Source organism: Eretmochelys imbricata, chromosome 8 (genome assembly GCF_965152235.1).
Source record: "Eretmochelys imbricata isolate rEreImb1 chromosome 8, rEreImb1.hap1, whole genome shotgun sequence".
NCBI lineage: Eukaryota > Metazoa > Chordata > Testudines > Cheloniidae > Eretmochelys > Eretmochelys imbricata.
Window position 1 is genome coordinate 36817537 of NC_135579.1, and position 25152 is coordinate 36842688.

The 25152-nt window shown below is 43.3% G+C and overlaps 1 protein-coding gene across 9 annotated transcripts in view; it reads left to right on the forward strand.

The window, feature by feature from the left end:
* ANKHD1 (ankyrin repeat and KH domain containing 1) overlaps window positions 1-25152 on the forward strand; it is a 207981-nt gene that overhangs the window by 102817 nt on the left and 80012 nt on the right. For all 9 annotated transcript variants that reach the window (XM_077824324.1, XM_077824328.1, XM_077824321.1 and 6 more), the window contains exons 7-10: window positions 4567-4661; window positions 12558-12795; window positions 13101-13292; window positions 15132-15241. In XM_077824324.1, coding sequence (XP_077680450.1) covers window positions 4567-4661; window positions 12558-12795; window positions 13101-13292; window positions 15132-15241 — 635 coding nt within the window. The remainder of the gene's footprint in view (window positions 1-4566; window positions 4662-12557; window positions 12796-13100; window positions 13293-15131; window positions 15242-25152) is intronic.

Consider the following 25152-nt stretch of genomic DNA (forward strand, 5'->3'; position numbering starts at 1 on the left):
GCTGCCTCTGTGCACAACAGCCATTGTAGGGGGCAAATTCTACCCCCAGTACCCATATTTCTGTATTTGTCTGCTTGGAAGTTGGCTAGTTGAATGCATCAGACAAGGATTGTTCCACAGAAATCCTAATACAGAGCAGGATCAAAATCAGTATATACATCAAAGTGGAAGAGATTTCCATCTGTTGATTCCTAATACGGTCTCAATCCATTGAAAGTTTCTATCCCCAACATTTGGGTTGTCCTCCAGCTCAAGCTATCAGGTCTCACGATCAGCTCTATCAAGGTTCATTTTGCTGCTGTTTCAGAAAACCACTCTCCTATTCAAACGTATAACTGTTCTCATATTCCACTGTTTCAAAATTTCTAAAAGGACTGGTTCAGGCCTATTCCCTGCATTCGGGAGCCTATCCCACTATGGGACCTTAATGTAGTTCTGATGGGTCTTGGAAGCCCCTTTTGCATGCTTATCTAAGTGCTCCCTCCACCATCTCGCCCTTAAAACAGCCTTTCTGGTAGCTATCATCTGAGCCAGGTGGGCTTGTGAGGACCAAGCACTAATGGCATATACTCAGTGTATGGTATTCCATGGGGATAAAATTTCTTTGAAAAATGTGTGGTGTCTGACTTTCACTTAAACCGAACCTGTTCCCTAGCTTTCTTCCCCAAACCTCACTCAAACTCGGTGGAAGCCAAACTGCACACCTTAGATGTTTCCCAGGCTCTTCTTCATTTTCTAAATGACTTTGTTCTATCTAGGTAATCACCTGTTTGTTCATGGCACTTGGAAAAACACTTTAAGGCTGTTAGCTTCCCAGGGTTTTGCGGCATCTTGCTACCACTTCCCCTTAGTGTGAGGAAGCCTTGCCTGTGTACTACTTGTCAGCTCCCTGACTCCATTAGCCATGAGCAACATAAGTACTCCCCTCTTAGTCCATGCAGGCTCCACTTTTCCTCTGTAGGTTAGTGATAGCCATACTCCAAGCCCCCTGAGTATCTCTCTGAAGTATCCATCAACCTCATTCACCGGACACTCAGAATTCGAGATTCACTGTTCCCAAAGGAATTGTACCCCCAACTTACCAGTTAGACCTTGGATGACTGCACCGTTTAAGACATAGCACTTAGACATGTTTATAGTGAAAAGAAGTAAAAGCTTACTTAACAAAGTATAGATAATTGAGAAGCAGCAAGTGGAAGTTTTGGAAACTAATGATTACATGTAAAATAGAACACACATTCTAGAACAGTGGTTCTCAAACTTTAGTATTGGTGACCCCTTTCACATAGCAAGCCTCTGTGTGCAACCCCCACTTATAAATTAAAAACACTTTTTTACATATTTAACACCATTATAAATGATGGAGGCAAAGCAGGGTTTGGGGTGGAGGCTGACCGTTTGCGACCCCTCATGTAATAACCTTGTGACCTCCTGAGGGGTCCTGACCCCCAGTTTGAGAAGCCCTGTTCTAGAACTAGACATGATTAACAAGATAGTTTTCTGTCTAATGAAGTTTAGTTCACCCAAGTCTTTGCAGCATTTTCCAACCAGGTTGGCTTTGACAATCCTTTCATAAGATAGGCTCTTTACTTGTAAACAAGATACCCCTGGCACTTTTTGTTTTCCTGCAGTTTTGCTCTCATGTGATTTCTCAATCTCCATGAGCTTCAGCCTTAGTAATGCAAATAGGCCTCCGCTGGGAAGTGGACAGTATACATATGACTAGCCAGAGAGAAAGGCATGTCTCTTCCCTCTGACCTGACAGGAGCAGGTTTATCATCTTCAGGTGATCTGCCTTAACTCATACATTAAGAACTTAATTTTCAGAAGAAATATTTAAGTCCTTAAACGTTATGTCTTCATGAATTTCAAGATGATAATGCTGACTAGTGGGCTACTGGCATGTGAGGTCTCTACCAAGAGCCATGTTTTGGTAAACTTAATATGCATATGTTTGGCCCAAGGCATCCCTGTAAAACTCTATGCCCCCCTGTACCCTCTGCCAGTTGGCACAAAAATGTTCTTGGGTCACAAGGGCCAACCCATCTCTTCTCAGATGTGCAGGTTGGTTACCCCATGCATTAAAGTCTCCTACCAGTTATCAGGTCTACCTCTCCTTTCAGGAATCAGGACACACTCAGCTGGAGCTCAAGCAGTCTCTTCAGGTTGCTTAATGATATTCCTTACTGAAATCTGCAGAGCAGCTACATGGAGTTTAGTTTATACTTTTACAATATGTTTTACCCTGGATTTGGCTTCTAGATCAGATGCCAAATTTGAGACACACATTCTTTAGTCCTAATTTAGGTAAACATAGGATTCCATGGATTCTCTCATAGTGCTCATGGAATCGCTAGTGAGTCATCACAAGTGAAATCTACATGGACAAAGACTCAAAGAGAAAGGTTACTTATGTTGTAACTGTGGATCTTCTAAATGTTTTGTACCTCTGGATCTCATGACCTGCCCTCTGTCCCAGCCCTATTTGGAGTCCAACTCTCTTGATAATTCAGAATCCCAGCAGAGTTGATCAGGACCATTCTTCCCAATGTGCCCTCAGATGTAGGAGGTGCACAAGCACAGGCAGAGCATAGACACAGCCTGGATGGATATTGCTGGTCATAAGATATGGCTCTTGTGCACATGAGGCACATGCACACCATATGTGGCATCCAGTAGCCACTGTTACTGTAGTTTTTACTTTTTCTGAAGTCCAAGTCTACTTAACTTTTTTAATACATTGGATGATATAAAAATTCTGTGAAGGGAAAAGTAAAATTAGAGACTTCATTAAAAGTTGAAAGCTTTTTGGGAGAAGTGGCTACGTGACCTAACAGTGATATTATGGTGTTAACTCTCAGGCCAGGACTTTCAGAAACTGTATAAATTGAGATTGTCCATATTTAACCTCCTAAATAAGCAGCCTGATTTTCATACTTCCCAACATCCAGCAACTCCTGTTGACTTAAGTGGGATGAGTACAGCACTTTGGAAGTTCAGGCACCTAAATAAGTTGTACTGACTTTTAAAATCTTGGACTTAATTTTCTGTTCTAACAATTTCTTTTTTTCAGTTTGCAAGTTTCACAGACACTTAACTCCTTAAACTCAAGGTCTCACAGTCATTATCTTAGCAGAAACCTTCATGCAACTCCTGAAAATTGAAATGTTTGTATTAAACTCCAAAAATTTCCTCCCAAATTGAATTTTAAGAGGTTATGTGCACCATTGAGGATTTGATAAAACTAAAAATTTTAGACCATCTATATTTGAGAATCTTTTACAAAATTAGATTTATCAAAGGTTTTCAAAGTTACAAGTTCCATAACTCTGTATTAGGCTATTAGGACATACTTTCCAAAACACTTTTCTCTCACCTAAGAAAAATCATAATACACTTCAGGCAAAAATTTCAGCTGCCTTTCTTCTTAAAGTTGAGGAGTGGGTGTTGATATCTCTTAGAAACTTTTTCTTAATTGTGGGCTGTTGTGGTTTCTTAAGTATATCCCCCTACATTTTTGTGTCGGGGTAATGAACAATATTTAATGGTAGTTGGACAGATTGAATAAGAACTTAAATTCAGATACCAGGTTTTTTAAAATGGTAGATTACAATAGTATGAAATGCTGCATGATAAAGCACTCTTAGCCCTGGAATATCTAAAGGATAATATCCTTAGCACTTCCTATAATTTAGTAAAACTTGTGTAGGAAAGAATGATATAATACACTCTGGGCTGGGTGATCATTCCCACATCAACCACAGACTTCCTGTGTGATCATGTTGGGAAATCACTTAACCTACCTTCTACTCCTCTCCTGTAACATAGGAAAAACATGCCTTGCCTTGCCTGCATGCTGAGAGGATAAAATCCATCAGTAAATTAGGCATCCAGATACTAGAGTGAACTTTGTGCAAGTACCTAAATAGACTTGTTTTTGCATGGAAGAAAAATGTAAAAGCTCCATAGGTGAAAGTGAAATAAAACTAATTTGAGTGAGATTGAACAAAGCTTTTAAGAACAGTTGTGGCAACTCTACAGGTTTTTTAGATTGAAGCTCTTACAGTTCAGCAATCTGCTCTTTTTAGACAATGCATAAAAATACTCCTGTGAAAGTTATTGCAGTAAAAACTTCAAGATAAGTTTATAATTTCATACTGTTCTTCTCTGGAAGGTTTTTTACCTTCCAGATTGATTTTTTTTTTTTCTCCTTTCAGCTTTTTTTGGCCAATCCACGCAATACTTAAGCTATGTGGGCAATTAGAGCATAAATGCTATTTTGTTTATAGTTTGAAGTCTCAAGACAGGATTTTTATAGAATTTTTTTTACCTAATCCATGTTAAATAAAACCTTATCAACTTTGCATAGCCAGAAAATAAAATCTTCCAGGTAAGACCACTGTTATAAGTTGAATGTCCATCTTGTGTTTTGCCACAGTAGCAGTGTATTTGCACATTATAGTTGGATAGGCTTGTAAAAGCAAACTACAAAAACTTAAATTACAATATTTTGACTAAACCCTTTCTTAATGTTTGTAACGAATTGTTTTGTTTTTGTGTTTGAAGGCCATTTAGATATGGTTCGTTTTCTGCTTGAAGCTGGAGCTGATCAAGAACATAAAACAGATGAGATGCACACAGCCCTAATGGAGGCCTGCATGGTAAATAGCATTTGGTGAATCAATTTTGATTGGGGTGAGAGGCATAAAAGGGGTTGGTAGAACAAAGCAAGCCTTTTTTGGTTAATGAGATTTTTTTTAATCCACTGATCTGGAAAAAAATACTAATTTTTTTTTTTAGGGATGTCTTGCTAAGAATACCTTTTTAAAGTGGTTTGTCAAAAGGCAGCCTGGCTCTTAGATTTAGTTCTCTGTGTGGAAAAAATAGTTCTTTTGTTATATTGAGTTTGCCCTACAATGTGCTTTTTGGTGCAACTGTCTTTTAGTGGCTTTCAAAGTGTGAGGCGTGCCCCTGCGGGGGGGACATGGAGGGGTGGCAAAGTGGGGCTGCAGCAGTGGGGAGGGCACACAGGGAGTCCCCAGTGGTCAAGGGCCGGGGGGGGGGGGCGGAGTGTAGGAGGAAGGAATGCATACCAGCCCCACAGCAGCCAGCTTGTCTACCCACCTTCCTTTTTTGACCATTGGGACTCCCCTTCATGCTCTCCTGACCTGGACACCTGGCTGGCTGCAGCTCCTTGTATTTTAAATGCTCCAGAGCCTGTGGGAGTGAGAGGCTGTGGACCTGGGAGAGAGGGAGGGTGAGGAGCCCTGAGGAGCCTTGTTTCACTCCAAGCTGCTATAGGCTCCTTCAGTGATGGAGGCAGCCATCCTGCTGCTGTCCCAGATGTGAGCCACCCAGCACCCTTGATAAGTCACTTCCTGCTCTGGATGGGAGCTGTTGTGACTCACATGGGGAAAGGAAAGTAAAGCCTCCCCACCCCAAAAAGGGACCTCTTTAGAGAGAATCACTGCAGTTTGGTTTTCAGGATGCAGTGTCATCATTAAGGCTACATTTTAGTCACAGGTATTTTTAGTAAAAGTCATGGAAGGGTCATGGGCAGTCAGCTAAAATTCACAGCCCATGACGTGTCCATGACTTGTGCTATACCCCTGATTAAATCTTGGGAGTGCCATGGGTGTTCAAGTGGGGGGCGACTCGGATGGCGCCACGGATGCTCGGGGGCATGTGCTTGAAGGTCCAGGACCCCCACGGGTGTTGGAGGGGGCGGGTGCTTGGGGATTGGGGTGGCAGCCCAGGACCCCCGCTGGTGCTGGGGTCAGGATTGGTGGGACTGGCAGCTCACTACCTGGCTTCTCAGAAACGGTGATATGTCCCTCCCTAAGCTCCTAGCTCCACGAACTGCCTCCGCCCACAGCTCCCATTTGCTGGGAACTGCGGCCATGTTGCCTTTCCCAGGGAGGCGCCCGCCCCCTCCCCCCCCGCTCAAGGTAAGCACCACTCAGAGCCCTCACCCCCTCCCACACCCCAGCCCTGAGCCACCTCCCACACCCAAACTTATCCTACGGCGGGCAGTGTCTCAAGACTGCCCCAGCCGCAGCTGGCGCGACTGGCCTAGGGACTGCCTGAGCTGCTTGCCAGTTGCACCGGCCACTGCAGAAGTCATGGAGGTCACAGAATCGCAGCCTTAGTTGTCATCTGGTAAGACGAGGTGCCAGAGTGACAACTGGCTGATGGAGAAGATTCACAAAAGGAATATAAGAATGGAAATATTGGTCAATATTTAAATATCCAGATATTGCTAAACCAAACTTTACATTTTTATTTTATGGTGTGACTGTCACAAGTTTTGATAAATTGGATGTATCCTCATTTGTCAGACAAGTGCTATCAAATTCAAATAGAGGGTGTTTTTCACTTAGTTTCTTCTGGTGTGCAGACAGGCTTCCTTAGTTATCTTGCCTCTGCTGAGACACAGTCTTTCCAGGCATTGTTGAAGTTCTGGATCTAACATAGAACAGAAGAGGACAAAGGAAACTTCTTTCTAGTAATACCTAGGAAGTGCTAATAATAGCACCCCATTCTGCAGTTCTGGCCCCATTTCCACTGTGGTCTTACTTGAAGCTGCAGCCACCAGATCCAACCAAGAGTAGGAGCAATTCTGAACCAGGTGAACACTCTTCTTCCACTGCCCTTTGTGGTCTTTGGATATCCACAGCTCTTCCCAAGTTTCCCCTTTTTCCCAAAACCCCCTTTAAAGAAACTTCTAGGAGGGCCTAGACTCAACTGTGAGCTTACAAAACATTATGCTGAAGGTAAGTCTTCGCCTACTCTGTCACAATAAGGGATTCCATTAATCAGGAGCCCTATAGCCTGGATGGATCAGGCCTTTGCAGCCTCCCTGGTCTCACTAACAAATTACCTTTTGCCTTCTGTCACAAGTCACAAGGTCTAGCCTATGCCCCTGCCTGTAACCAGTCTCCTGGGAGCAATCTCTTTAATGTGACAGGCCCCAAGGACCCACATAGTTCCATGGGCAGACCTATGGCCTTCAAGATTGGGCCTTTGGCATCAGCAGTCCCTGTCTCTCTCTGTGAGTCCTTCCAGTGAATCCAGTCATGCCAGACTTGCTGGAAGCTTATATTGTACCCCTTCAGGGCACACTGCTCTGAATATTTACAGTGACACAGGCAACCTTTTCAAAACAAGGTAACAATTTGTTAGTCACGTGGCCTACAGTATCTGAAAGTCCTTATATTATCAGTGAGAGGCAGAAGCTAAGCCATAGTCCATCCCAGTCAAACCAATGCCATGATGAGCCAGCCAAGCTGTGATGGACTCCCGCTCGACTCCATCTCTTGTCCTTTTGTCCACCCAGGTGAGCTCCTGAGTCCCTTCAAAGAGCTGTCCTTCTCCGCATCACCTGACACCTTTTCCTCTTTGTTCTCAATCTCAGTTCACACATCTCATTGGCCAGGGTTTCCTCCTGATAGGTGTGGATTGTTCAGTCATTAAGGTGTCTGTCTTCATGGATCCTCTGTTGATTTGGATCACTTAAACCTGTTCCTTAATGGTGCGGACAGCTAGGTGAGACACCTGTGTGTCATATTCTACCTTGAGCAGACTTAATCCTTTCCCCCCCCACTGGGTAACCACGCAAGGTGTAGGAGGAAACTGAGGCGCACACATGCATCGTAAAAATATTTTTACAAATTCCCACTTTGTCACACCTTCCTTTCAAGAAAACTTACTCAGAGCTCCATGTACACAGCAAGCACACTCCTTGGACCCTTTCCTACTCTTAGAGGTGGAGAGGAACATCATCCTTTCCTTCCTTCTGTATGGTGTCTTCTGAAAAAGGTGAGCTAGAATTTTATTGACTTGCTCACTGTGTCCTGGGTTTCTTTTTCCTTTCACTTTCTTATTCCTCCAAAAACCCTCAGGGTCATTTTGGAGCAGTGAAGTTAATTGGGCTCCTATCTAACAAAAACCTTAATCTCTCTGGAGGAACAGAAATCAGAATGAGAACAAGTGCCTTTTCTTCTAGGGCTGAACCTCAGTGCTGATTCTGCCTATCCACTGCTGTATAGCTGATATGTAAAGTGGATCATGTCCTCATCTGATTCAGTGTCTTCACGATCCACTCCTGGGAGAATTTTGTGCCACTGTGTGTGTGCATAATTGAGTTGCGCATATTTTTAATTTTTTGCACAGAAAAAAGCTTCTGCTGGACAGTTGCTGCAGTTCCACCTTTTGCTCACCAGAGGGCACTGTGGCACTAGAACAGAGCAGCAGCTCCGGTCCAGCTAGGAAAGAGAGAGAGCACCTTCCTTCTTCACAGTGCCTTTTGGGCTAGGTCAGGAGACAGACAGCATGGGGTTGCTGGGAGGTCATAGACAGGCTCATAAGGGCTAGTGTGGGAGGGCAGACTGGGGCAGGGGCTGAATGGGAGTGGTGGTGGGGGAGTGGAGGTGCAGGGCCACATGGGGACCGGGGTGGTGTGTCTCTGTGCCCCTACTCAGCCACATGGGGATGTGGGAAGGGGTGCAGGGCTTCAGGGGGATGGGGGAATGGGGGTGGAGGGACACATGTGGACACGGGCAGGTGCGCCTGACTGAATGGGAGAAGCTAGGAGTCAGCCAGGATCTGCATTGGGGAAGCTCCCTAACAATCCCTCCCCGCCCCCTCAAAAAAACCTGTTCCATACTTTTCCCAACCATACACAACAACCCTCCAAGTTCACAACCAGGCTTCTTCCCAGCAATTACTTCCCTCTCCCTCAGCTCCTCTGTTACCGCTGATTCCAAAGTCTTTGCACTGCTTCTGAGGGATGTGGGAAATACAGTTCAGTACTGTAGTTTAAATTATTACTCAGAGTTCTGTAAGGAAGCTATTTGTCAAACATTTCCTGAATCTTTTTTGTTGTCTGTATTGTTACAGACGTACTTGCTGACAGATATTTTGAAATTAATGACCAAAAATAGTTGGGAAAAAAAAAAGTTTTGTGTTTTGACAAAATATGGAGAAATTAACAGAATTTGGAAATATTGTGCTTGGAATTTTTAATTTTTTGGTGCAGAATTCTCCCAGGAGTACCTACCAAAGAACCTCCTTGGGCTCTTCAGCCTGGATCCTGACTTCTGTGACCTCTGGCTATCTCAAAATGGGACTCATTCTCTTCCCTTCTAACCACTGGGACTCTGCCTCCCAGAAGGAAGGTAGAAGGGGGGAGAGGGTATGCTATACAATAATTCAAACTGCTGGTGCACAGCTCTGTGCCTTCTACCCCCCTAGAACAGCCATCCAGTGGCTTATTGAGATCTAACCAGACAAAGCGTTTGCTCCATGCTGTAATTTGTGGTAGACAGGAACCACTGTATGTGCTTCACTGGTGTTAATATGGCCAGGAATTACACCCACTTGAGGTCAATGTCTTGGACGCCTCCACCTTGGCCCAGAGAGCAATGTAGATCCATCCCTGGGGAGGGAGAGATCACCTACTAGCCTTGTCTCCTTGCCCTTACTTTTAAGGGCACCCAGCTGTTTACCCTGTACCTTGAAGGAGTTATCAAAGATATGCTTCTCCCCTAAGGAGAGGCAGGCCTAACTTCCTCGGTGAAGAAATCATTAGTGAACTACAAACTGAAGAGAGAACCTCAGTGTTTCCTTCACAAGCAGGAATTCATCAGGTTGGCTTTTGAGGCCCCTGAGATCTGCTTTCTGTTATGTCCTGATCAGGTGAATCCCACACGACTGTATTGGCTTAGGTGAATCATCAAGCTCAAGCCCAGAGCATTCCTTCCAGACAAAATTCAATGTTCTCTTCCACGCAGGTGGAGAAAAATTTAATTACCCTCAGTGCCCTGCACATGCAGGCATCTGAATGTCAGTCTGGATGAGCAAGAAAATGGTCTGTCCACTAGTTGGTCTTCAAAAAAGTAGTCGTCGTCAGCCCCGCTCATTAGACCTCTTTTCCTTGAGCTACAACTTTCCGAGATACTGTAACATATATACTTGGACCTCAAGGCCTGTATACAGCATGTATTCTTTGTCATTAGTGGGGAATGGAGTTCACACCTTTTCCTCACCTCTTACTGATAACAGGGTCTGCAAAAAGTGAAAAGGATTGATGCCTGCCAATCAATGTTCCCTCTAATTTTTTTACATTCATGTGCAGAATGAATTTTGTGTGCACCAATATGGAGGTGATGTGTGGCGGGGGTGGGGCTGAGAGATTTGGAGTGTGGGTGGGGGCTCAGGGTTGGGATATAGATTTGGGCTGCAGCGGGGGGTGAGGCTCTGGCTAGGGCTGTGGGCTCTGGGGTGGGGCTGGAGATGAGGGAATTGAGGTGTGGGATGAGGGTGGTTCAGGGCTAGGGCAGAGGATTAGGGGGTGGGGGTGAGGGTTCTGGCTAGGAATGCAGGCTCTGGAGTGGGGCCGGAGATGAGGGGTTTGGAGTGAAGGCTGTCCTGGGGCTGTGGCAGGGAGAGAGGACTCCCCCAACTCCCTCTCGCTGCAGCGGTCCGGGGCTGGGGGAGAGGCACCTCTCCCCATTACGCGCCTACGTGGCAGCTCGGCCGGGAGAGAAACACCTCTCCCCGCTGCGCAGCCGAGCGGCTTAGAGGGAACTTAGCTGCCAATTCATGTGGGTGTAGAGCATCTGAGACTGGTCTAGTTCATGGATCTTTAGCTGTTCCAAAGGCTTCTCCTTTATCCTGACCAAATCTTCCTCAGTCTCATATCCTTGCTTATGAAACCTCCCTCAGTTCTAAGTTCTGGATTACCAGGTGCGTCCTCTTTTGTTACTGAGAGAAGGGTACTATCTTTTTTTTCTATGAGGTGAAGTCTCTCTTAGTTTCCATGGGATTGTAGCCCGGAGATCCATTATTATCTCCATCTGGAGTTCTTCCAGAGTGAGTTTGAGCGTGTGTTCTCTGCTAGTATCCAGATGCCTTGTTGATATGAGCAAAAATGCTTGCTGCTATCAACAGGTATTGGAAACAGCTGCACCTGTTTCCCAGTGCTGGAATACTGTTCAGCTGCAAGTGTAGCCAGTGATAAATTGAGTTGAACACTGTTAGCTGTAGTTCCTGAAACAGAGTCAAACACAATTGCTGTTTAATAGCAAGTGTAACCAACACTCGGGATTGATTTCAGATGCACCCCTTGCTGACATCATTTGTCAGCCAAAGGAACTTCAGCTAGTGGAGACAAACCTCCTGCTCCATAAGAGTTCTGACTGGGGTTTCCTTCTCATAATCGGGTTCCTTAAAGTAGTCTCTTACCTTAGATCCCGTGTAAGTCTCACTGTTTGCTGGAGCCAAATCAAGTACAGAGCGTCTACTGCTCAGACGCATTTGAACCTACTTTCGTTATTACACTGTTTCCTGTGGCCTTTAACTTTGTTAGAGACTCTGTAGGAGCTCACAGCCCCATCTTGAAACCCTCATGCCTCATTTTCCATAAAGAGAAAAGTTCTCTAAATGTGCCCCAGTCGTCTTCCCATTGTAATCTCAGTCTTCCACCTTAACCAGGATATTTTGCTCCCCAACCTCCAGGTCTATTGGCATTCTGTGAACCCTCTGCCAAATACTCAAGGCCTATCTTTCCCAAACCATTCCTCAAATGCTGGTCCCTGTTCTAAAGGTCTTGCAAAATCAGAAAACATCCAGATCTTGCTCAGTCGGATTCTTTATCCAGTGCTAGTACTCATTTGCTGGCCTTCCCTGCTCAGAGAAGCTTTGAGCTTTTTATCTAAGCCACGCGCCATTCAGGCCATAAAAAAATCTTTGGTGGATGAGTTCTTCCAGGCCACCACCTGAGCACAGTTACATTTTTGAGATGTTACCAGCTGTATTTGCATATATTGGCTGATGTAGCCTTCAGTTGGTGAGTTCTTGGGTTCTTCTATGACAACCCTAGGTCTTCTTCCTTCGTGAAGAGGTCCCAACAGCTGTTTGGTCTCCTTTCCTTCATTCTCCCAGTTTCTCCCCTCTTGCCACTTTGCTGTAACACATTTTAACTTCTCCATAGTTACTTTTCTTCCCTTGGTATGGAAGCTGCTAGTTAGTTGTTTGTCCATACTGGTGATAAGCCAATCACGGAAAAGCAAATTTCTTACTGGATTAATTGCTTACTATTGGGAGTAGTCATTACTGATTTCAGTGGGATTACTCACTATACTAAACTCTGTCTGGTAATTGTGTGTTGGATTATTTACTAGCGGTATTACCCTAGTGCCCAAAAGGTGTGGTTCTAGCCCCAAAGCTCTAATAATATAAAATAAAGGATCAGGCTCTTTTTATTTCTAAATTACACAATTCCTAGTTGATTGGATGTGAAATATAGTAGTCTTCAGATTATTATGCAAAAGTGTTACCCTTATTAATGTTATATGAGGTTTTTAGTTAGAAAAAGAAATAAGATATTTTTCAAAGTAGGACAAATGCACTGTTTTAATTTTCAGACGTCTTCTTGAAAGTAGATCTTATCAGGGTCTGAAAATGGGCTTGCATGATAGCATTATTGACAGTTGTGTCCTTTGTTAAATTGGGATGTTTCTGATTTCATTTCTTTTTAACTTTTACTTTGCTCTTAGGATGGACATGTAGAAGTAGCTCGTTTGCTTCTAGATAGTGGTGCTCAAGTCAATATGCCTGCGGATTCATTTGAATCTCCACTTACACTAGCTGCTTGTGGTGGACATGTGGAGCTAGCTGCACTACTGATAGAAAGGGGAGCAAATCTTGAGGAAGTTAATGATGAAGGTTATACTCCACTGATGGAAGCTGCACGTGAAGGGCATGAGGAGATGGTAGCACTGTTACTGGCACAGGGTAAGAAAACAATTTCATCTTATAAATTACTGTACTGTAAAATACATCTTTTTAGTAGTTTAAATTACATATTCTTTTATAGTCTTTTATTCTGAATGATTAAGTACTGACCCTGCTAGTTCGTGTGTGATGGCTCAGGATTTAGCACGTGGTTTTGACTTGACAGTTACTGTATAGGAATAACGTAGAACTATCCTACACTGATCTCTTGCTAAGGGCTATGGGGTAGGGGCAAAGCGGGAAGATGAGTGCCTATATGATTTGTCTGTCTGGCCAGACAGATTAACAGATAATTTGTTTCATAGGAGCAAATATAAATGCACAGACAGAAGAAACGCAAGAAACAGCTCTTACTCTGGCATGCTGTGGAGGATTTTCTGAAGTAGCTGATTTCCTTATTAAGGCAGGAGCTGATATAGAACTTGGTTGCTCTACACCTTTAATGGAAGCTGCTCAGGAGGGACACCTTGAATTGGTGAAATATTTATTGGCAGCAGGTATGTTGATATAAATGACAGGTTGACTTACAGGAGATTTAGCTTAAAAATGCTAATTAAATTAATTAATTTTTTAATTTAAAAAAAAAGTATAAATTAGGAAATAACTACAGTTACTGGCAATTAAAGTTGCAGCAGGGCACACTCCATCTTCCCAAAACCTTAAAAGAATGGAACAACCTAAGAGAAAAGACATTCTGCATTCTTTTCCATATTTATATTGTCTAAATTGAACAGTATCAGCTATGCAGTCCAACAATCCATGAGGCTTTTGCTTCCATCCAGTAGATGCCAAAAACTAAATATGTACTCAGTCTTCATTAAGCGTGCACTCTAACACACAACATTAACAGTGACTACTTCTGCTTTTGTACTCTGCTGAGTGTTTTGGGGCAAATAAGTTATTCTGTAAAATATGGTTTTGTTCAGCCTGAAACTATTTGTGAATTTGTGGTGTTTGCTGAATAGCTTTTGACCAAACTGACAAAATCAAAACATTTCAGTTTGACCAGTCTTAAAAAAAAAAACCAAACACCTGTTTTTATTTTGAGCATTTTGACAAAAACAAATAAGTAAATTAAAAAAAACCAAAAGCCTACGAGGAGGAGGACATCTTATAACCTTTACCCCACTAGTTAGGGTACTCTCTTGGGATGCGGGAAACTGTGGTTCAGTTCTTCCCTCTGTCTGATGTGGAGAAAAGATTTGAACATGGGTCTCCCACACTGCAGGAAAGTGTGGTAGTAACTGGGTTTTGGGATAATGTGCATAGGTTAATAGACTCTAGGTCAGGGTAGGCAAACTTTGGGTATGGAAATTGTAAGGTGGGCCATGAATGCTCACAAAATTGGGGGTTGGGGTGCATGAGGGCTCCAGGTTGGGGGTGCGGGCTCTGCAGTGGGGCCAGAAATGAGGTGTTCAGGGTGCGGGTGGGGCTGGAGACGAGGGGTTTGGGGTGCAAGAGGTAGCTCCAGGCTGGGACCGAGGGGTTCAGAGGGCAGGAGAGGGATCAGGGTTGGGGCAGGGGTTGGGGTGCAGGAGGGGGGGCAGGGGTGCAGGCTCCGGCCAGCACTTACCTCAAGCAGCTCCTGGAAGCAGTGACATGTCTCTCCTTTGGCTCCTACACGGAGGTGCGGCCAGGCGGCTCTGTGTGCTGCCCCGTCCGCAGGCGCTGCACCTGCAGCTCCTGGAAGCAGCAGTTCCCAGCCAATGGAAGCTGCAGGGGATGGCGCTTGGGGCGGGGGCAGCATGCAGAGCTCCCTGGCTGCCCCAATGCATAGGAGCCAGAGGGGGGACATGCTGCTGCTTCTGGGAACCACATGGAGCCATGGCACACACTGAATGGGGCAAGCCCCCAACCCCGCTCCCCAGCAGGAACTTGAGGGCTGGATTAAAACACGTGCAGGGCCGGATGCGGACCCTGGGCCTTAGTTTGCTCACCCCTACTCTAGGTTGTCGAACCAGACTTCAGAAAAGAAACAAAGCCTGAATTCAGACATGGATTTAGGAACTGAAATCTTCAGCACTGTGGGGGGGAAATGCTGCTGCCAATCAGTACTGCAGTGAGTGAGTTGAACGGTTTTGTTCACCACTTTAACTGCTGTCAAATGTGCCATAACCTTCTTTTGCCACAAATTCCTGACTCTACTTCTGTGTCTCAGGTCTCTTTCCCTGTTAGGCACAGTGCTGTTGGCAGTAAGTAGAACATGGCTTCAGTTGCCATGGAAGGAAGATCTGTTGCTTTTTTTTAGGTTTTAACAGTTAGTGGGATCACTCAGATAAAATATTTGGGTGAGAGGACATCTACAGTAACCAGTAAAACGTATGTTGCTTTTATAGGAGCGAATGTCCATGCTACAACAGCAACAGGAGACACAGCTTTGACCTATGCTTGTGAAAATGGACATACTGACGTTGCAGACGTATTGCTTCAAGCTGGTGCTGATTTAGTAAGACTTTTCATGTGTATCTTGTGCATGAAAATATTTTAACTGTAAACTTAGCATTTACTTTTACCTTTCTTACAGAAAAAAAGTTAAGTGCTTAATATAAAGCAAGAAGAAAGCTTTGCAAGTGTTAACATATGTATACATTGGTGGTACTAGTCAAAAGGAGGATTGAAAGCCTGTAACATCTGTCCCAGTTTAAGAGGAATAGCACTAAATATTGATGCATCCATTAGTTAAATACTTAGTAAATTCTTGGATTTTGTAATAGTTCACTCTTGCCCTTGGCAGAATGCACCACGGGACTCAGTACTCTGCAAGGTATAGTTTGTCTGTTCTTTTAGTTCTACCAGTCTTATTCTTCATCCATGTCCCAGAATCCTGAGTTTCCGGTACTGGATTAGAAATTTTTGGGATGACTACTCTCTACATTTTAAACTTCACGGGCATTTAAATTGGGTTTTTTATTGATCTTTGGACACTTTCTATCATTTTGGTATTCTTTCTGTAGCACAGCTTTCAAAATTTAGACTAAATGTGCAACAAATGCCTTCCCAAAGGCCAGAGTATATTGGAATTGTATACCACATCCCTGCTTCCACATCCTAGTATATGTCTGTTTGCCTTCTAGGCCACTTCCATGGTTTTCCCATGTTACTCCCAGGTTCTTTTTGTTGTGTTCTGCATAGTATATCCATTAAACAGTAAGTTAGGTTGCTGTTTTGGGTTTATTGATGATTGCTGATGCCAGTCAGCTGGAGGGCTTAAAATTGCTGCTTCAGTGTACCTGCCAGCTACAGGTATCTCACTATTCATTTTTTTAAAATTGTGTTCAAAACGTAATTGTTTTGCTTTTAATAGTCCTTCTGAGGAGCACTAGAGCATTCTTGTGGATCCTCCACCCTTGAACCTTTTTCAGTCTACATCCTTCTAGGCTGGGGCTGTCTTTGGAGTCCAACACTGCTTATTACTTTCCTTCCATTTCTTCAATAGGTTTAAGGTGTTAGCTTTCTCCTTATCCCGCTTCTATAGCTCTTTCACTAACTTACAAATAGCTCAGGGAATTGGAAGCCTGAACTTCACTCAGTTTCTGAACTTTATTTATAGTAACCTGTTGAAACTTTGAACTTGAATTTCTTAAATTGTCTCTCTCTACATCACAGCCACACTGATTGTGGGAGCTACTTACAATGACTTATTTGTAGAAAAACAGTATTAAAAGGTATGTAAAGAATATCATTACAATAACTCGAGTCTCCCAGTCTTCAGTGTCCTTATTAAGCTGCTTAAACAATCACTTAGATGCTTATTGAAGCCCACACTTGAAACAGCAGTTTTTAAATTAAATTTGTTTAAAAAAGGTAAACTTAAACTCGTGGCTGTGATGCTGCACTAGTGAATTACAAAAGCACTGTTCTTTTAGAAAGAAAATTTAGTTTTAGACCACCTCAGTTTTCATAGGCAGGCCCAGGCTTTTTCTTTCAGCAGCAGAGGGAGACTGCTCCCTCCTAACTCTTATGAGAATTGCAATGCCACTATGCTTGGTGTTCTGTATCCAGCAAAGGACATAACATATGCTTGTGAATAAACTCGCTCATCTTTAGTAGCTTATCCTAATGTATTGACATCAATTCAAACTCAATACAAAGGCTATCTATTTTAGTTACATATATCACCCCCTTACTGTAGTATCTGAGAGCATTGTAACCTTGTAATGTATGTATTTTCTCCAAACCCATGTGAGATAAGGAAGTAAAATATCGCCATTTTACAGATGGTGAATCAAGGCACAGGGAGACTAATTGATTGTTGGGTTTTTGTGGCCTTTTTCAGGGATTTGAATTTTTTTTTGTGTGGTTGCTTTAGTTATGGATGAATAATATAGGGTTTATTGCATCCTGTAGCTCTACCCTTAAACAATATTTTGTGCCAGCTAAAGGGGTCCAGAGTTTTTATTTACCCACCCAGTGCCCAACTCCTTAGTGGTGCAGGTGGCTGCAGAGAGGTCCAGGTTACAGCAACACAAGTCCACCGCAACTGACGAGCGCTAAAGCCTTGACTTCTAGAGGAGGAAAGTATTTTCATCAGTTAGTCTCCAGTTCAGTGTTGCTAACTACCAGGTATAGTTAGCAAATTATGACTTCTTAAATTACTCCAAATTCAGAGACAAACTTCCTTAGGAAGACGGGGCTCAGTTCCAAGCCCTCATTGATAAAGGCAATCTGGTGGCTAAGACATGACTTCATGTGGCAGTGGATGCGCTGACATTGCATCTAGAGGAATCCTCATGGCTATAGTCCATGAGGCGTGAATCATGGCTGTTGTCTTCAGGGTTCCCCAGAGAGGTCCACAATATCAACAATTTTGCCCTTTGAGTCTAATCTCTTCAGTGAGAAGACAGTCACTATACTCTTAAGGACTCTAACACAACCCTCTGCTCCCTAGGTGTTTACACCTCAACCCCCAAAAGAAACACCACAAGCAGACCCAGAGACCCAGACCTCCCCCCAGGTCATTCTATCACTACTGCCCTTACAAACCACCATGCAAGCGACAGAGCATTCAAAGCCACAGGTTTTGGCTTCCTTCGCCTCTACAACCACTACCCAGCTCTCTCTCTGTCCAAGGATTTCTTTTAATGAGACGTTCAAGGACTGCATACAGCTATTGATGCCATGCCATATTTTCCCCCCGAAATATTTGGGGGCTGCCTTACCCATTCCGCACACAACTGGAGGGCAATAACAGACAAGTGGTTATTAGACATCATCCACTCCAGCTACATAGTTGTTTCTCACCTCCGCACCACAAACCCTTTTTCCTGGCCCCTTCTAAGGCTCTACTCTCACAAGGGGATCCTTCATCAAGAAGTGAACTCTCTTTCAGAAAAGGGCTGTAGAGCAAGTGCCACCCTAACACCAAGGGATAGGGTTCCCCTTCCCATACTTCATAGTTTTAAAAAAAAAAAAGAGGGAGACCAATTCTTGATCTACACCAACTAAACATTTTTATTAGCAAATCAGAATTTTGCATCATAGTAATTCCATCCCTGGAGGAGAGTGAGAGGTGTCCCTAGCCTCTGTTTGCCAGAAACTGGAAATAGATGACAGGACAGATCACTTGATTACCTGTTCTGTTCATTCCCTCTGAAGCACCCGGCATTGGCCACTGTTGGAAGACAGTCTAGACCTTTTGGTCTGACCCAGTATGGCCATTCTTACATTCTTAATACATGGTTTGTGGCCCTCGACTTGAAAGATGCCATTTTCATGTGGATACTCAACATTCCCACAGAAGAGTTCTTAAATTTGTTGTAGGACAAGAGCACGTCCAATTCAGAGTACTTTGATTTAGGCTGGCGGTGTCGCCCAGGGTCGTCTTAGTCTTTTCTCTGGCGGCCTAGATAAGACACGGTGGATACACCATCTTTCTGTATTTTGATGACCGGCTATTAATGGGGCAGATCAAGCCAAGAGGTCCAGTTGGCAACCCTATTATCTTACTCCACATTCTGGCATCAATGAGATTCTGTTTGAACAAAGAACACTTGGACTCCCACGAGGACTATAGATTTCATAGGATCAATCCTAGACTAATGATCTGGAAAAGCCTACCTCCCTACAGATAATTTTCCAGCTATGAACAGCCTGATAAACCAAGTCACCCTCAGACCTTGCACCTTCCCTGCTAGGCCACTTGGCTCTATGTACATTCATAATGCTGTTCACCGGACCCCACATCCATTGTCTGCAGGCCTGGCTTCAGTTTGTTTACTCACTGGACAAGGACAATATGAATACATAGGTAATGATTCCACCACAAGCCAGAGCCTCTCTGGTATGGTGGATGAAACTGGATCCAAGTGCAAGTCCTCTTTCTTCCATCCACCTCCAACACAACCATAATCACAGATGCATAGGATGGGGAGCACATATGGACAATCACTGCACAGGGCACATGGTCCCCATGGGAGGCCAGAACATATATCAATCTCCTGGAGTTGAGGGCAGTTCCCGTAGCCTGAAACACATTCATCACACTCCTGCAGTTCTGTCAGACAACATGACAGTATATTTTTTTATATAAACTAAAAGGGTGGAGCGAGATCTCTTCATGTTTGTATGGAGACAGTGAACTTATGGAACTGGTTCATGAAGAACCACATCACACTCTCGGTGACATACCTACGAGGTGTGCAAAATACTCTGGCGAACTATCTCAGCAGGCATTTCTCCGTAGACCACAAATGGGAAATACATAATTCTGTCTTGACTGAAATCTTCACCCAGTGGGGAGCACCATCTTTGGACCTATTTGCCTGCCAAACAAGAAATTCAGTCTCTGCTGTTCGAGAACATCAGTAGGGTAAGACTCCAGGGATGATGGCCTTCTGTTATCCTGGATGAACTGTCTGAGGTACTCCCATCCCCTTCTACCTCAGGTTCTCCGCAGAATTCACAATGACAGGACCAGGGTTATTCTCGTTGCACCCGATTGGCCCAGACAGTTTTGATTTCCAGATCTTCTACAAATATCAGCCCATCCTTCCATCTGTATTCAACCTTTTCCATATCTGTTCATTCAGGGCAAGTGCAGGACCAGACATCCCAGCCAAGACCCTCTTCATCTCACGGCCTGGTATTTGGATGGGCATCAGTTCTGGAACTTTTATGTTCGAAGGCCATCTGAATGATCCTTTTATCCCAGCAGAAAAATTTCCACTAGAAATGCTATTTAGCTAAATGGAGGCATTTCTCTACCTGGTCACAAAGAAATCAGTTATCACCAGAGTCAGCAGATGTCCCTGTCATTTTAGATTATCTTCTGTGCCTCAAACTGTCAGGGCTTTCTGTTAGCTTGTTGAAACTCCATCCAGTGGCAGTCAGTGCCTTGCATCCTCTCATCCTGCCACACTTACTTACCTACCACAATTCAGTTCTTGAACGGCCTCATTAGAACCTTCCCACCAGTGATGAAACCTATGCCACAATGGGACCTCACTTTGTACTCCCAATTCTTACCAGACCATGTTTCGAACCAATGGCCACATGTTCCATGTCACGCTTCTCCATGAAGGTTTTAATTGCCATCACATCAGCCAGACGGGTGAGCTAACTAGGAGCACTCATGGCAGACCCAGCATACTCCGTATTTATTAGAAAAAAGGTCTCTCTTAATCTCCATCCAAAATTCATCTCCAAGATAATTCAGAGTTTCACACGAACCAACCTATTCATTCACTCAGTGTCAGACAGGTCCTGGCCTTTTATCTGCAGAGAACAAAGCCAATTAGGAAAACTCTTTTTGTCAGCGATAGTAGAGCTATTACGAGGGCAAGTGTTATCGGTCCAGAGAGACTAAGTGGAATCTCTGCATCACTCTTATTATTTGCCACATTTCTCCCCAGACAGGGTGAAGGCCCAATTGACCAGAGCACAAGCAATCTCAATGGCATCTCTTGGAGAAGTTCCAATACCAGACATTTGTAAAGTGGCTATCTGGAGCTCTATCCACACCTTTATGGGGCATTACACCCTAATCCAGTCTTCCTCAGTATATGCAGCTGTCGGGACAGCAGTGTTATAGACTTCCATACCAGTTGCATCTTGCACCCTGCTCTTACTTGAATACTGCTTACCAATCACCCATGTGTGGAGCCCACATATAGACCAGCACCGAAGAAATGGAGGTTGCTTACCCATAACTTGAGGTTCTTTGAGATGCGTGGTTCTTATTTGTATTCCACTACCTGCCCTCCTTCCCCTCTGGTTTGGATCCTATTTGATTCATGGTAAGAAAACTGGAGAGGCATTGGTCCATACCGCCCTTTATGTCCTCATTTTGGAGCACAAGGAGAGCAACAGCGCATGCACAGACCAGTGTACGCTACTTGCTACAAATCTCTGGTCTCAGGTGCATGGCCTGCATTTTAGAGCCCTGTATGGATACAAAATTTGTATCCACATCCAATCCGCAAACATGGTCGGAATTTGGGGAGAGCATGTGCTCTTATAGTAGGGATAAAGGAGAGAAGACCGAACTGGGGTGGGGGGAATCAAATCCATGTCTTAGATGTCTGTATACTAATGCAAGAAGTATGGTGAATAAGCAGGAAGAACTCAAAATGTTAGTAAATACAGCTACGACGTAGTTGGCATCACAGACTTGGAGGGATAATACACATGACTGGAATATTGGTATAGAAGAGTACAGCTTGCTCAGGAAGGACAGGCAGGGGAAAAAAGGGAGGTGTTGCCTTTGTATATTAAAAACGTATAGATTTGGATTGAGGTTGAGGTGGAAATAGGAGACAGACTTGTTGAAAGTATCTGGGTAAGGTTAAAAGGGGTAAAAAACAAACAAAAAAAAAAAAACCAAGGGTGATGTCATGATAGGGGTCTATTGCAGACCACCTAACCAGGAAGAAGAGGTGGATGAGGCTTTCTTTGAACAACTAACAAAATCATCCAAAGCATAGGATTTGGTGGTGATGGGGGACTTCAACTACTCAGACATCGGTTGGGGAAAATAACACAGCAAGGCACAGATTATCCAACAAGTTCTTGCAAAGTATTAGAGACAATTTTTTTATTTCAGAAGGTGGAGAAAGGTACTAGGGGGAGAGGCTGTTCTAGATTTGATTTTTGACAGATAGGGAGCAACTGGTTGAGAATTTGAAAGTGGAAGGCAACTTGGGTGAAAGTGATTATGAAATGGTAGAGTTCATGATTTTAAGGAATGGTAGGAGGGAGAACAGCAAAATAAAGACAGTGGATTTTAAGAAGGCAGACTTTAGCAAACTCAGGGAGTTGGTAGGTAAGATCCCATGGGAAGCAAGTCTAAAGGGAAAAACAATTGAAGACAGTAGGCAGTGTTTCAGAGACATTAAGGGCACAAGATAAAACTATCCCATTACATAGGAAAGATGGGAAGTCTGGCAAGAGATCACCCTGGCTTACCAAGAGATCTTCAGTGATCTAAAACTCAAAAAAGAGTCCTACAAAAAATGGAAACTAGGTCAAATTACAAAGGATGAATATCACCAAATAACAAGTTTGTAGGGACAAAATTAGAAAGGCCAAGGCACAAAACGAGATCAAATTAGCTACAGAAAAAGGGTAACAAGAAAACATTCTACAAATACATTAGAAGCAAAAGGAAGACCAAAGACAGGGTAAGCCTGTTACTCAATATGTGGGCAGGGGGCGACAATAACAGAAAATGTGGAAATGGCAGAGGTGCTTAATGACTTCTTTGCTTCAGTTTTCACCAAGAAGGTTGGTGGTGATTTGACGTCTAACATAGTGAATGCCAGTGAAAATGAGGTAGGATGAGAGGCTAAAATAAGGAAGGAACAAGTTAAAAATTACTTAGATAAGTTAGAAATCTTCAAGTCGCCAGGGCCCAATAAAATGCATCAAGGAGCTGACTGAGGAGATATCTGAGCCATTAGTGATTATCTCTGAAAAATCATGGAAGGTGGGAGAGCTTCCAGAAGACTGGAAAAGGGCAAATATAGTGCCAATCTTTATAAATATAAAAAAAAGGACAACCAGGGAAATTACAGACCTGTCAACTTAATTCAGTACCAGGGAGGATAATGGAGCAAATAATTAAGCAATCAGTTTTCAAACATCTAGAAGATAATGTGATAAGTAACAGTCACCATGGATTTGTTAAGAAGAAATCCTGTCAAACCAACCTGATAGCTTTCTTTGACAGGCTAACAAGCCTTTGGATAGGGGGAAAATGTTAGACGTGGTATATCTTTCCCTTAGTAAACCTTTTGATGCTGTCTCACATAACCTTCTCATAAACAAACAAGGGAAATGCAATGTAGGTGGAGCTACTATAAGGTGGGTGCAAAACTGGTTGGAAAACCATTCCCAGAGAGTAGTTATCAGTGGTTCACAGTCATGCTGGAAGGGTATAACGAGCGGGGTCCTGCAGGGATCAGTCTGGGTCCAGTTCTGTTCAATATCTTCATTAATGATTTAGCTAATGGCCTAGAAAGTACACTTTATAAAGTTTGAGGATGATACCAAGCTGAAGGGATTGCAAGTGCTTTGGCGGATAGGATTAAAATTCAAAATGATTTGGACAAACTGGAGAAATGGTCTGAAGTAAATAGAATTAAATTAAATAAGGACAAATGCAAAGTACTCCACTTAGGAAGGAACAATCAGTTACACACATGCAAAATGGGAAGTGACTGCCTAGGAAGGAGTACGGCAGAAAGGGATCTGGGGATCATAGTGGACCACAAGCTAACTATGAGTCAAGAGTGTAACTGTTTGGGGGGAAAAAGCGAATCTGATTTTGGGATGTATTAGCAGGAGAGTTGTAAGCAAGACACGAGAAGTAATTCTTCTGCTCTGCTCTGTGCTGATTAGGTCTCAACTGGAGTATTGTGTCTAGTTCTTGGTGCCACATTTCAGGAAAGATGTGGAGAAAGTCCAGAGAAGAGCAACAGAAATGATTAAAGGTCTAGAAAACATGACCTGTGAGGGAAAATTGAAAAATTGGGTTTGTTTATTCTGGAAAAGAGAAGACTGAGAGGGGACATAGCAGTTTTCAATTACATAAAAGGTTGCTACATGTAGGAGGGAGAAGAATGGTTCTTAACCTCTGAGGATAGGACAAAAAACAAAGGGCTTAAATTGCAGCAAGGGAGGTTTAGGCTAAACATTAGGAAAAACTTCCCAACTGTCAGAGTGGTTAAGCACTGGAGTAAATTCCATAGGGAAGTTGTAGAATCTCCATCAGAGATTTTTAAGCATAGGTTAAACAAACCCCTGTCAGGGATGGTCTAGAAGATAATACTTAGTCCTGCCATAAGTGCAGGGGACTGAACTAGATGACCTCTCGAGGTCCCTTCCAATCCTATGAATCTATGGTCCATAGATATCAAGCAGGTACCCACAGATTTGCAAGGCTCTAGATATAAAACTTGTATCCGCATCCATCTGTTATACGCAAACATGGTCCGCAGATATCTGCAGATATAAAGCAGATAGCTGCAGATTTGCAGGGCTCTACACATGCTCTACCCACGTGTGGAATAAAGATAGACTACACATCTCAAAGAACCTCCAGGTACAAGTAAGTAACCTCCATTTATCCTTAAGTTTTCCGTGTAGTTAACTCATTACCACTACTTTGAATGTAACTTTGAAGAGATTGGGGTGTAATTAGGGGAAAAAAATAATAAATTGGCTTATTCCAGTACATTCAGTTTTCTCTTACTAAAAAAGCTGACATTTTGCATCGTTTACAGTGAATCTGAAACTATCCAATGTTGAAGCTTCCTTATGCCCTCAGTAAAAAAGGTCACTACTTCATGGTGGGAGAGAGGAAAGATGACCCTAATAAAGATGGGGGCTGTTCACATTACTGAAGCCACAGATGTTTCACTAAAGTGATCGGACCACACACTTGCCAGTTTGTGATAAGCAAACACAATGTGACAAATGTAGTACCTGTTGTTTGCTGAGTGTTATGCCACCTGTAAAGATATTTTCTTGCTGAGGAGTCAATATTTTTTTAAAAGAAAACTTAATTCTTGTATTTTGTCACTTGCAACCAACCCATACGTATCATCAGCAGAGTTTAAGCTCTGGACTTTCAGGTCACTAGTTGAGACCTCTACCACTTGAGCTCCAGTAGTAGCTCTTCTCTTTGTACCACCCACTGGAGAGGGAACAATACCCACTGGGTTTCACAGTTATTAGCTCAGAAGTAATAGAATGCTGGAAATAGACTCCTGGATTTTACTTCCACCTCTAGGAGAGGAGTGAGATCTAATGGTTAAAGTAGTGGTTATAGATGGCCTAGCTAAGCACTTAGATTGGGCAGATTTTATTCTGAGCAGCAGTGTGTCTGCATGCCCTCAAGATTCTTTCAATCTTCAAATA